The sequence below is a fragment of the Pristiophorus japonicus genome, chromosome 15 (genome assembly GCF_044704955.1).
Source record: "Pristiophorus japonicus isolate sPriJap1 chromosome 15, sPriJap1.hap1, whole genome shotgun sequence".
Lineage (NCBI taxonomy): Eukaryota > Metazoa > Chordata > Chondrichthyes > Pristiophoridae > Pristiophorus > Pristiophorus japonicus.
Genome location: NC_091991.1, coordinates 96687330 through 96701084, shown reverse-complemented (window position 1 = coordinate 96701084; position 13755 = coordinate 96687330). Strand labels below are relative to the sequence as shown.

The following is a 13755-nucleotide window of genomic DNA, read 5'->3' as shown; positions in this document are numbered from 1 at the left end:
TGTCTCTCTAATGGATGTGTAGTTCCCAGGTGTGTCTCTCTAATGCGTCTGTAGTTCCCAGGTGTGTCTCTAATGGGTCTGTAGTTCCCAGGTGTGTCTCTCTGATGGGTGTTTAGGTTCCCAGGTGTGTCTCTCTAATGGGTCAGTAGTTCCCAGGTATGTCTCTCTCATGGGTCTGTAGTTCCCAAGTGTGTCTCTAATGGGTCTCTAGTTCCCACGTGTGTCTCTAATGGGTCTGTAGTTCCCAGGTGTGTCTCTCTAATGGGTCTGTAGTTCCCAGGTGTGTCTCGAGTGGGTCTGTAGTTCTCAGGTGTGTCTCTAATGGTTTTGTAGTTCCTCAATATGTCTCCAATGTGTCTATAGTTCCCAGGTGTGTTTCTCTAATGTGTCTGTAGTTCCCAGGTGTGTCCCTCTAATGCGTCTATAGTTCCCAGGTGTGTCTCTAATGGGTCTGTAGTTCCCATGTGTGTCTCTCTGATCGGTGTTTTGGTTCCCAGTTGTGTCTCTCTAATGGGTCTGTAGTTCCCAGGTATGTCTCTCTCATGGGTCTGTAGTTCCCAAGTGTGTCTCTCTAATGGGTCTATAGTTCCCAGGTGTGTCTCTCGAATGGGTCTGTAGTTCCCAAGTGTGTCTCTAGTGGGTCTGTAGTTCTCAGGTGTGTCTCTAATGGGTCTATAGTTCCCAGATATGTCTCCACTGGGTTCACAGTTCCCAGGTGTGTCTCTCATGGGTCTGTAGTACCCAGGTGTGTCTCTAATGGGTCTGTAGTTCCCAGGTGTGTCTCTCATGGGTCTGTAGTTCCCAGGTGTGTCTCTCATGGGTCTGTAGTTCCCAGGTAGGTCTCCAATGGGTCTGTAGTTCACAGGTGTGTCTCTCTAATGGGTCTGTAGTTCTCAGAGGTGTCTCTCTAATGCGTCTGTAGTTCCCAGTTGTCTCTCTCACTAATGGGTCTGTAGTTCCCAGGTGTGTCTCTAATGGGTCTGTCGGTCCAAGGTGTGTCTCTCTAATGCGTCTGTAGTTCCCAGCTGTGTCTCTCTCTAATGGGTCTGTAGTTCCCAGCTGTGTCTCTCTCATGGTCTGTAGTCCCCAAGTGTGTCTCTAATGGGTCTCTAGTTCCCAGGTGTGTCTCTCTAATGGGTCTGCAGTTCCCAGGTGTGTCTCTCTAATGCGTCTGTAGTTCCCAGCTGTCTCTGTCTCTAATAGGTCTGTAGTTCCCAGGTGTATCTCTAATGGGTCTGTAGTTCCCAGGTGTGTCTCTCATGGATCTGTTGTTCCCAGGTGTGTCTCTCATATGTCACTAGTTCCCAGATATTGTCTCTAATGGGTCTGTAGTTCCCAGATGTGTCTCTAATGGGTCTGCAGTTCCCAGGTGTGTCCCAATGGGTCTGTCGTTCCCAGGTGTTTCTCGAAAGGGTCTGTACTTCCCAGATGTGTCTCTAAAGGGTCTGTAGTTCCCAGGTGTGTCTCTAATGGGTCTGTAGTTCCCAGGTGTGTCTCTCATGGGTCTGTAGTTCCATGGTATGTCTCTAATGGGTCTGTAATTCCCAGGTGTTTCTCTAATGGGTCTGTAGTTCTCAGGTGTGTCTCTCTAATGTGTCGAAAGTTCCCAGGTGTGTCTCTCTAATGGATCTGTAGTTCCCAGGTGTGTCTCTAATGGTTGTTTTGATTCCCAGGTGTGTCTCTCTAATGGGTCTGTCGTTCCCAGGTATGTCTCTCTCATGGGCCTGTAGTTCCCAAGTGTGTCTCTAATGGGTCTCTAGTTCTCAAGTGTGTCTCTAGTGGGTCTGTAGTTCCCAGGTGTGTCTCTCTAATGGGTCTATAGTTCCCTGGTGTGTCTCTCTAATGGATCTGTAGTTCCCAGGTGTGTCTCTAATGGGTCTGTAGTTTCCAGGTGTGTCTCTCTAATGGGTCGGTAGTTCCCAGGTGTGTCTCTCTAATGCGTCTGTAGTTCCCAGCTGTGTTTCTCTCTAATGGGCCTGTAGTTCCCAGCTGTGTCTCTAATGGGTCTGTAGTTCCCAGGTGTGTCTCTCTAATGGGTGTTTTGGTTCCCAGGTGTGTCTCTCTAATGGGTCTGTAGTTCCCAGGTGTGTCTCTAATGGGTCTGTAGTTCTCAGGTGTGTCTCTCTAATGGGTCGAAAGTTCCCAGGTGTGTCTCTCTAATGGATCTGTAGTTCCCAGGTGTGTCTCTAATGGGTCTGTCGTTCCCAGATGTGTCTCTAATGGGTCTGTCGTTCCCAGGTATGTCTCTCTCATGGGTCTGTAGTTCCCAAGTGTGTCTCTAATCGGTCTCTAGTTCTCAAGTGTGTCTCTAGTGGGTCTGTCGTTCCCAGGTGTGTCTCTCTAATGGGTCTATAGTTCCCAGGTGTGTCTCTCTAATGGATCTGTAGTTCCCAGGTGTGTCTCTAATGGGTCTGTAGTTCCCATGTGTGTCTCTCTAATGGATCTGTAGTTCCCAGGTTTTTCTCTCTGATGGGTGTTTTGGTTCCCATGTGTGTCTCTCTAATGGGTCTCTAGTTCCCAGGTATGTCTCTCTCATGGGTCTGTAGTTCCCAAGTGTGTCTCTAATGGGTCTCTAGTTCCCAAGTGTGTCTCTAGTGGGTCTGTAGTTCCCAGGTGTGTCTCTCTAATGGGTCTATAGTTCCCAGGTGTGTCTCTCTAATGGATCTGTAGTTCCCAGGTGTGTCTCTCTCTAATGGGCCTGTAGTTCCCAACTGTGTCTCTCTCTAATGGGTCTGTCGTTCCCAGGTGTGTCTCTCATGGGTCTGTAGTTCCCAGGTGTGTCTCTCTAATGGGTGTTTTGGTTCCCAGGTGTGTCTCTCTCATGGGTCTGTAGTTCCCAGGTGTGTCTCGAATGGGTCTGTAGTTCCCAGGTGTGTCTCTCTAATGCGTCTATAGTTCCCAGGTGTGTCTCTCGTGGGTCTGTCGTTCTCAGGTGTGTCACTAATGGGTTTGTAGTTCCCAGACATGTCTCCAATGGGTCTATAGTTCCCAGGTGTGTCTCTCTAATGGGTCTGTAGTCCCCAGGTGTGTCTCTCTAATGGGTCTATAGTTGCCAGGTGTGTCTCTCTAATGCATCTGTAGTTCCCAGGTGTTTCCCTAATGGGTCTGTCGTTCCCAGGTGTGTCTCTAAAGGGTCTGTAGTTCCCAGGTGTGTCTCTCATGGGTCTGTAGTTCCTAGGTATATCTTTAATGGGTCTGTAGTTCCCAGGTGTGTCTCTCTAATGGGTCTATTATTCCCAGGTGTGTCTCTCTAATGGATGCGTAGTTCCCAGGTGTGTCTCTCTCTAATGGGTCTGTAGTTCCCAGGTGTGTCTCTAATGGGTCTGTAGTTCTCAGGTGTGTCTCTCTAATGGGTGTTTTGGTTCCCAGGTGTGTCTCTCTAATGGGTCTGTAGTTCCCAGGTGTGTCTCGAATGGGTCTGTAGTTCCCAGGTGTGTCTCGAGTGGGTCTGTAGTTCTCAGGTGTGTCTCTAATGGTTTTGTAGTTCCTCAATATGTCTCCAATGTGTCTATAGTTCCCAGGTGTGTTTCTATAATGGGTCTGTAGTTCCCAGGTGTGTCTCTCTAATGCGTCTATAGTTCCCAGGTGTGTCTCTTGTGTGTCTGTAGTTCTCAGGTGTGTCTCTAATGGGTTTGTAGTTCCCAGATATGTCTCCAATGGGTCTATAGTTCCCAGGTGTGTCTCTCTAATGGGTCTGTAGTTCCCAGGTGTGTCTCTCTAATGGGTCTATAGTTCCCAGGTGTGTCTCTCCAATGGATCTGTCGATCCCAGGTGTTTCTCTAATGGGTCTGTCGTTCTAAGTGTGTCTCTAAAGGGTCTGTAGTTCCCAGGTGTGTCTCTAATGGATCTGTAGTTCCCAGGTGTGTCTCTCTGATGGGTGTTTTGGTTCCCAGGTGTGTCTCTCTAATGGGTCTGTAGTTTCCAGGTATGTCTCTCTCATGGGTCTGTAGTTCCCAAGTGTGTGTCTAATGGGTCTCTAGTTCCCAAGTGTGTCTCTAGTGGGTCTGTAGTTCCCAGGTGTGTCTCTCTAATGGGTGTTTTGGTTCCCAGGTGTGTCTCTCCAATGGGTCTGTAGTTCCCAGGTGTGTCTCTCTAATGGGTCTGTAGTTCCCAGGTGTGTCTCTCTAATGGGTGTTTTGGTTTCCAGGTGTGTCTCTCCAATGGGTCTGTAATTCCCAGGTGTGTCTCACTGGGTCTGTAGTTCACAGGTGTGTCTCGAGTGGGTCTGTAGTTCTCAGGTGTGTCTCTAATTGTTTTGTAGTTCCTCAATATGTCTCCAATGAGTCTATAGTTCCCAGCTGTGTTTCTCTAATGTGTCTGTAGTTCCCAGGTGTGTCTCTCTAATGCGTCTATAGTTCCCAGTTGTGTCTCTTGTGGGTCTGTAGTTCTCAGGTGTGTCTCTAATGGGTTTGTCGTTCCCAGATATGTCTCCAATGGGTCTATAGTTCCCAGGTGTGTCTCTCTAATGCGTCTATAGTTCCCAGGTGTGTATGTCTAATGGGTCTGTATTTCCCAGGAGTGTCACTCTCTAATGGGTATGTAATTCGCAGGTGTGTCTCTAATGGGTCTATAGTTCCCAGGCGTGTCTCTCTAATGGGTCTGCAGTTCCCAGGTTTCTCTCTAATGGGTCTGTAGTTCCCAGGTGTGTCTCTCTAATGGGTCTGTAATTCCCAGGTGTGTCTCTCTAATGCGTCTGTAGTTCCCAGCTGTGTCTCTCTCTAATGGGTTTGTAGTTCCCAGGTGTGTCTCTAATGGGTCTGTAATTCCCAGGTGTGTCTCTCTAATGGGTGTTTTGGTTCCCAGGTGTGTCTCTCTAATGGGTCTGTAGTTCCCAGGTATGTCTCTAATGGGTCTGTAGTTCCCAGGTGTGCCTCTCTAATGGGTCTGTAGTTCCCAGGTGTGTCTCTAATGGTTGTGTAGTTCCTCAATATGTCTCCCATGGGTCTTTAGCTCCCAGGTGTGTCTCTCTAATGGGTCTGTAGTTCCCAGCTGTGTCTCTCTAATGGGTCTGTAGTTCCCAGCTGTGTCTCTCTAATGGGTCTGTAGTTCCCAGCTGTGTCTCTCTCTAATGGGTCTGTAGTTCCCAGGTGTGTCTCAAATGGGTCTGTAGTTCCCAGGTGTGTCTCTCTAATGGGTCTGTAGTTTCCAGGTGTGTCTCTCTAATGCGTCTGTAGTTCCCAGGTGTGTCTCTAATGGGTCTGTACTTCCCAGATGTGTCTCTAATGGGTCTGTAGTCCCCAGGTGTGTCTCTAATGGGTCTGTAGTTCCCAGGTGTGTCTCTCTAATGGGTCTGTAGTTCCCAGGTGTGTCTCTCTAATGGGTCTGTAGTTCCCAGGTGTGTCTCTCTAATGGGTCTGTAGTTCCCAGGTGTGTCTCTAATGGGTCTATAGTTCCCAGGTGTGTCTCTAATGGGTCTATAGTTCCCAGGTGTGTCTCTCTAATGGGTCTATAGTTCCCAGGTGTGTCTCTAATAGGTCTGTCGTTCCCAGGTGTGTCTCTCATGGGACCTTTGGTAGCGAGCCAATTAAAGGTTAACTGTATATCAATTGAGCCAATAAGGTCAAAGAAGGTGCGTTCTTTTCTTTAAACTGAGTCAGGTATAAGAACAGCCATTTTGGCCATGTGGTCTCAGAAGGACAAAGGCCTGGCTTAAAGCCAGAAGCTTGTTGCAGCTGCCAGAATAAAATTACATTAAAACTACAACCGGAGTTCGCATTTCATTGAAAATTAAGAGATCTTACAATTTGGCATTGCGAACAGGTTCGCTGACGAAAGAAACTGAATTTTGGACATCGGACCTACATCCTGAGCTAAGGACTCCTCTTTATTAAAGTCCTCGGTCAAAAATCTAAATTCGCCTCTCCTTCTACGCGATTCCGAAAGCCTCCGGTTTGCGAACCCTCCGGTTGGTAGTCGGCTCGAGATCCCATAGACGTCTAACTTCAGCCGTGTGTTAGTGAATTAATCACCGACCCACTGATCGGCTGGAAAGCCTACGACTCGAGACCCCAGAAAACAAATAAGTATTATGGCAGCAGGAGATAAGAGCAATGAATTGCCAACAACTGTAAAAGGTGGGCAGGCACCACCTGAGGTTTCGATAGATGAAATCCTCCAACAGGTGAAAGAATACATAGAGCAACAATTCAACTTATCTAAAACCTGTATTAAGATCGAACAAAAATATGGTACCTCCACAGGACAATGGTCCTTGGACAAGATCAAAAGGGTCGGGGGAAAAACGACCCGTATGAAAAATAAAGAGCGAATCTGATGGTCCCTTACCTTTATGGGACAGATCCGACAGCGGAATGAAATTATAACACGTTCCAACATGATAGGGACCTGACCAGTACAAAGGACCAATTGCAAGCTGTTTCTGCACAGCTGCGACAGAAAAGACTTTAACTTCTGCTTCCGACTTTTCAAGTTCAAGATCTTAAAGGTGAAATTAAAGAATGGAAAAAATCATTAGGTCAAGAGACAGTAATAGGAAAAGGAAAATGTATCGGTCAATTCCCAGGGTACCCATGTTTGGATAAATTAAAAGCGCAAACTCGAGGAGGAATAGATACGGATTCTGAATCCATTGACGATACAGGGTCGGAGGATGAAGAATTAGGGGTGAGCTTTGCCCCATTTAAAAAAAGACGAGTTGTAGTCAAATCAGAAGAGACTGCGGATGAGGGCGGAACCAAAAAAACGAGGAAAAGGGTGTATGCAGAATACTTATTTCATGATCCGGCAGACCTAGAGAAAATTGATAAATGGTCCAAGGAATTGCCCAACCCAAAGAAAGGGGGAGTGAAAACGTGGGACCAATTGGACCGCTTAAGTAATATATATATAAACTTCATCCCTGGGACGGAGTGCAAATTTTGACCATAATGGTGCCAAAAACACAGGGAAGAAAATTGCACGACAAGGTAGAAGAAGCTTTGGGGCAGCATGAGCAAGAATTAGACGCAGGGTGGGATGCGATTAAACACTGGCTGCAAGCCTTCAGTCCAGCTAAGACAGACTGGGGAAAAATTGCAGCCTGCCAACAGAAAGGAACAGAGGAGGTCCTGGAGTATGACAAGCGGTCTAGATGCACGTGGCTAGAACATTCGGGTATGAATAATACGGATGACGAAATGGATGAACAAGTGTTTGGACCCTTGAAAGCAGCTTTCGTGGCAGGTCTAAAGCCAGAACTGTCCAAAATGCTTAAGGTAGTATTACCGGACTGGGAAGGTAGACGAACTACCTTTGCAACATTGGTGGATCGATGTAACCAATTAGATCGGGATATGGGAGCTAAAGTCCGAGCTGTACAAGCTATGGGATGGAAATCCCAGGATTCCGATAAACAGTCATTAGGAAAATTACCCGGAAAATGTCATTATTGTGGGAAAGAAGGTCACTGGGCCAAGACGTGCAGGGCAAAACAGCAAGGTCATGGCTGGGGAAGAGGACGCAACCAGGGATACAATTCAGCCAACAAACCAGGCTAGTCACAAGATACCGACCTCATAGAAGCATTTAAGCGACTGACAATACAACAACAGAAGGAGTTACTTGGGAAAGCAAAAAACAATTAGAGCCCACCCTGGCCCTCCTCCTCGCACTAATACAACAGAGGGGAGATGGGCTATATATAACTGTGAGGGTGGGCGATAAGGATGTGGACTGTCTTTTCGACACAGGGGCGGAATTAACATGTTTACCCCTACAATATGGAGACTCTTTGCCGTTGGATGGTAGGGCATGTACAGCCTATGGAGTTGGGGGCCAGAAAATGGAAATTAAAAGGACAACACCGGTACTTATAGGGCTGGGTCCACATGAACTAACCACGCCGGTCTGGGTAGGCCCAGTAGATCAACCCCTTTTGGGAATGGACGTTCTAATCCAAGTAGATTCATCGTTGCATTTCGAGGATGGTCGGATGACATGGTCAATTAGAACTTTGAATAAAGAAGAATTGAAGGAACACTCGATATGGGCTAAAGATAAGAACGATTGTGGCCTACTCCAGATGGAGCCTGCGTGATTTACCGGGACCAAGCCTCCATGCACTAAACAGTATCCCATCAGTCCAACTGCCATCGCGGAAATCTTACTGGTTATTCAGCAATTGGAGAAACAAGGGGTGCTTATTAAAACGCATAGCTCCTCCAATAGTCCTGTGTGGCCGGTACAGAAATCTAATGAGACTTGGCGTTTGACTGTCGATTATAGGAAAGCTAACCAGTGTATTGATCAAAAAGCTCCTTTGGTCGCAGATCCCTCCACCATTTTTAATGCCCTCAAACCGGAACATAAATATTTCTCGGTTATAGATATGGCCAACGGATTTTGGTCGGTGCCTCTGGCACCGGAGGTTCGACAGTGGTTTGCTTTCACGGTCCAAGGACAACAGTATACTTGGACCCGGTTACCGCAGGGTTTCCACAACAGCCCTACGGTATTCCACATGGCTTTACAAAGCCATTTGCGAGAATTACCTCCCGTCATCCAATATGTAGACGATATCCTGCTAGCTTCAAATACGGCAGAACAGCATGAACAAGATTTACGAGCTTTGCTGGATCACCTTCGGCTGAAAGGACATAAAGCCAGCATCGACAAAGCACAAATATCCCAAGAAGAGGTTGTATACCTGGGACAAAAGATTCCACAAGGAAAGAGAGAACTTACCCAGGATAGAACTGCAGCCATTCGGGCTGCTAAAAATCCCACCACTATTCAGTAACTAAGGTCTTTTTTGGGATTGTGTAACTTTAACAGGAATTGGATTGACTCCTTCACACAGCTTGCTCAGCCATTGAATGATATTTTAAAGGGGAAACGTGCCTCTAAAGAAGCCATCACCCTCACTAAGGAACAGCAAGAGGCCTTCCTGAGTTTGAAAAAGGCTTTGTGTTCAGCACCGGCTCTGGGAATCCGCGACAGTGGTAAGCCATTTACCCTGTTTGTCCATGAGAAAGAAGGATATATGACAGCTATACTGACACAAGAACATGGGGATCGGCAAAGACCTATTGGCTATTATTCGGCAAAACTGGATGTGGTAGCCCTCGGATGGGGAAGTTGCTGAAGGGCCATGGAAGCTACATGTCGAGCGGTAATGACCACTGCGGGTCTAGTCCTCGACCAAAAGCTGATTGTCAAGTGTCCCCACACCGTACACGCTTTGCTGTCTATGAATAGAATGTCTCAGGTGACGGTAGCTCGATGGACCCGCTGGACAGCAGTTTTGGAAGCTCCTAATCTCGATATCGTCCGGGCCAGCCCGGTTAATCCCGCAACTATGCTCCTGATGTCAGAATCGAGGGAGCAAGAGGGGGGAGAATGTGAAGAGCATGACTGCGTGGAGATTTTAAAAGAAACAGAAGAAGCAGCTTTAGCAGCAGAGGAGCCTCTGCACAACCCAGACCTCATCCTGTTTACAGATGGTTCCTCCTTTGTTGGCAATGGTACAGAAAAGCAGGATGGGCAGTTACAACCTTATATGAGGTAGTGGCAAAAGGATGTTTACCCTCAGGAACGTCAGCACAACAGGCCGAGTTACGGGCCCTGTCAGAAGCATGTCGAATAGCAGAAGGACAGACAGCTAATGTCTACACAGATTCGCGTTATGCTTTTGGAGTCGCTCACGACTTTGGTCTGTTATGGCGGAAAAGAGGATTCCTACTGCTGCTGGTACACCTATCCGAAATGGAAAAGAAGTCCAAGACTTACTAGAGGCCATACAATTACCTCAGGAAGTGTCCATCCTGGAGTGTAAGGCCCATACTAAGGAAAATACCACGGAAGCACAGGGAAATGCCCTAGCTGACCAGGCAGCTAAAGATGCCACCTCACAGGGCGCTCCCCCAGAAGAACCAACACAGATGTGCAGATTGAAAGCACTCAGGACTCTGACACGAGACCTTCAAACAATGCAAGGCGAGTGCTCCCGAGAGGAAAAATGGACATGGATTGAGGCAGGAATTAAGGTATGTGAAGATGGTGTCTGGAGACAAAGAGTTACCGACAAGCCAGTCGCGCCACAAGCGCTTATGCCTTTTTTAGCCCAACAGATTCACTCGTGGGGACACTTGGCCTCACAACAGATGACGGCACAGTTTCAGAAAAGCTGGTGGGGTCGGGGATTTAAAAAACATACCCAGCTGGTAGCAGACCGCTGTGTGGTCTGCCAGAAAAATAATTCTGGACCCATCACGGTAATGCCCCAACTGAGGCCCCCTGCCCCTGTCGGACCATTCCAGCATCTGCAGATTGATTATATATCTCTTCCTTCATGCCAAGGATACACTAACATTCTTGTCATGGTCGACAGATTCTCTAGATGGGTAGAAACTGTCCCAACTAAAAGAGCCACAGCCAATCACACTGCAAAGGTCTTGTGTAAGGATTACATTCCCCGATGAGGAGTCCCGAGTAGCATTGACTCAGATCAGGGAACATACTTCACAGGTGCTGTCTGCCAAGAAGTCTGTAGGTTACTGAACATTACGTGGGATTTACACTGTCCTTATCATCCACAATCATCAGGACAAGTAGAGCGAATGAATCGAACTCTGAAACAACATCACCAAGAAGGAACACCATGGCCCCAATAGTACTATGTAGCATTAGGGCAACCCCAAACAGAACAACAGGTCTAAGCCCATTTGAAATTATAACAGGAAGACCCATGTCGCTGCCAGGAACTATTGATTTACGGAAAGCTGATGTTCACTTAATGAGTGACACTTTGTTATCATACTGTCAGAACCTGACCAATGCTATTAGTTCTGTTTCCCGACAGATATCGGCAGCTTGGGGTAATCCACCCGAAGGAGGACACGACATCATCCCGGGAGTCTGGGTGTACGTGAAAAAGTTGCATAAAGAACCTTTGGGTGCCAAGTGGGAGGAACCTTACCAAGTGTTATTGACCACCCAGGCAGCTGTTAAAGTCCAAGGAAAGAAAGCCTGGTTAAACGAGCACCCGTAACTGAAGCTGAAATCTGATAAGGACAATTACTTTTTTGCCAAAATGTATAAATTTACTGTATTACTGATTGTAGGTATTCTAGGCATAGGCCTACTTCTTACTAGCCGACCCTCTGCACCAAAGGGAAATAGTAGGGTAGCAAGGGAATTACATGTAAATACCTTTTTATATATGTCATACATTTATGCCAAACAAGGTAACATTTCTAGTTATTGGGTGTGTGCACATATTCCTATTCACTCAAAGGGAGGGATTCCCTTGAGGCCAGTTCCCTTGAATATCTCGGAAATGGCTGAGTGGATAATTAATCAAAACAAAACAGGCAATGCGTTTCAGGATACGGAAAACTGGGCACGTAAATGGAAGTCAGCAGGTTACAATCTGACTACCTTTGAAGGGGGATACCAACCGTGGTACAATAATTCCAAACGGCCCCCATTTTTTGTTATCACTAATGCAACGGGAATAGGAAGACCGGGGGAATCGGTCTGTCTGATTAGAAACATCAAAGGAGGCCAAAATAAGGGGTATAGCAACTGCTCCCGGAATTATAATGTAATCAAGCCACGGAACCGTCCAAACTGGGCTGATGTGGGAATTCTTAACGTAACGGGGATTCTGAATAAAACAGATGGAAAAGCCTGGACAGGCCCCGGAGTGTTGCTGACAAAGAAACAGCTAACATTCATTGCCTATAATGGCACCTATTGGGTATGTGGCCTCAAGGCCTACCCTTGGCTGCCCCAGAATTGGACGGGATCCTGCTATTTAGCCTATATTGTGCCATATATGTATCATATAGAGTCACTGTCGGAACATTTACACCGTCCTAAGAGAGCTATCACAGAAACAGAGAGGTTCTTTGCCATTCTGATCCCCAGGAATGGGACCGCCAGACTGGCAAGGGAATCCATTAACATGGCATCCGTTGTGGAACGGGTAGCCAATGATACCTCAGAGGCCCTAGTTAAAATCAATGCAGAAATGGTAGCAATCCACACAGTAGCCCTTCAGAATAGACTGGCCCTCGACTACATCCTGGCTGAAAAGGGAGGTACTTGCGCCCTACTCGGAACTGAGTGTTGCACGTGTATCCCAGATAGCTCCGAAGAAATTACCCACTTAGCGGAGCATATCCAAAAGGAGGCAGAAAACTTAAGCAACCCCCATCATTCACTTTGTGGAGCGGAGCCACTGAATGGCTAGGTTCAATAGGAACTTCATTGGTGGAAGGTTTAATTCCATTCATTGTAATTATTTTACTTTTATATTGTTTGTTTATGTTGATTAAATGTTGTTGTGACCAGGCGGCTGTAGCTGCTGTCCCGCAGATGAGACACCTAGCAGGTCCCAGCAGACCGTCTGTACGTGGCACAGGGGTATGTTATGCTTAAGGGAAGGTTGTTTACTGGTTGAATTAAGATATTGATTTGGATTAAATTGGAATAAGGTTCATTAATCTACTAAAGCCAGACTTCCATTGTGGCTACGATGGAATTCGAGTTGGTGTAAATTTGTGTGGAAGCTACTAGTCCGGACATGTGGTGAAACACATCAACAAATTTTAGAAGGAAGCTCTATTAACATGTATGAAATTATTTTGTAGAATGTTTAACCAGTGATAGCTGATGTTTTATGATTTAGTTTGTGAAAGAATCAAAGGGGGGATTGATAGAGAATTCAAACAGGCTGCATTCAGACAGGATGTGAGAATTCACAGGCCCCAAGTCAAAGCTGCTACATGCAACTCAGCATGTTGCATTAAGTCATCAATCAACTTGACATTTTAGGACCTTTGGTAGCAAGCCAATTAAAGATTAACAGTGTATCAATTGAGCCAATAAGGTCAAAAGAAGGCGCGTTCTTTTCTGTAAACTGAGTCAGGTATAAGTACAGCCATTTTGGCCATATGGTCACAGAAGGACAAAGGCCTGGCTTAAAGCCAGAAGCTTGTTGCAGCTGCCAGAATAAAATTACATTACAACTACAACCGGAGTTCGCATTTCATTGAAAATTGAGAGATCTAACACATGTCACCTCAACCCCGTTTAAACCAGCCTCCAATGGACAGGCAGAGTGGGCAGTACAAACCATCAAACAGAGCCTTAAACGAGTCACAGAAGGCTCACTCCAAACCCGCCTGTCCCGAGTACTGCTCAGCTGCCGCACGAGACCCCACTCGCTCAGAGGGGTGCCCCCGGCTGAGCTACTCATGAAAAGGACACTTAAAACCAAACTCTCGCTGGTTCACCCCAACCTGCATGATCAGGTAGAGAGCAGGCGGCAGCAACAAAATGTAAATGATGGTCGCGCCATTGTGTCATGGGAAATTGATCTGAATGAACCTGTGTATGTGCTAAACTATGGACATGGTCCCAAGTGGATTGCGGGCACGGTGATAGCTAAAGAAGGGAATAGGGCGTTTGTACTCAAACTAGACAATGGACAAATTTGCAGAAAGCACCTGGACCAAACGAGGCTGCGGTTCACAGACTGCCCTGAACAACCCATAGCAGACACCACCTTTTTTGAGCCCACAACACACACCCAAAGGATCAACGACAGCACTCCGGACCAGAAAATCGAACCCATCACGGCCAACAGCCCAGCAAGGCCAGGCTCACCTAGCAGTCCTGCAGGGCCAACAACACGCCAGCCCAGCAAAGGCACAGCGAACACACCAGAACAGACATTTGTGCCGAGGCGGTCCACCAGGGAAAGAAAGGCTCCCGACCGCCTCACCTTGTAAATAGTTTTCACTTTGACTT

General features: G+C 46.9%; 1 protein-coding gene across 4 annotated transcripts in view; it reads right to left on the bottom strand.

The window, feature by feature from the left end:
• The window catches only part of LOC139225819 (haloacid dehalogenase-like hydrolase domain-containing 5), a 362103-nt gene that overhangs the window by 346518 nt on the left and 1830 nt on the right, over positions 1-13755 (bottom strand). For 2 of the 4 annotated variants that reach the window (XM_070856663.1, XM_070856665.1), the window contains exon 2: positions 6286-6438. The exons of the other annotated variants lie outside the window; for them this stretch is intronic. In XM_070856663.1, the coding sequence (XP_070712764.1) occupies positions 6286-6438 (153 nt within the window). The remainder of the gene's footprint in view (positions 1-6285; positions 6439-13755) is intronic. 4 annotated transcript variants of the gene reach the window in all.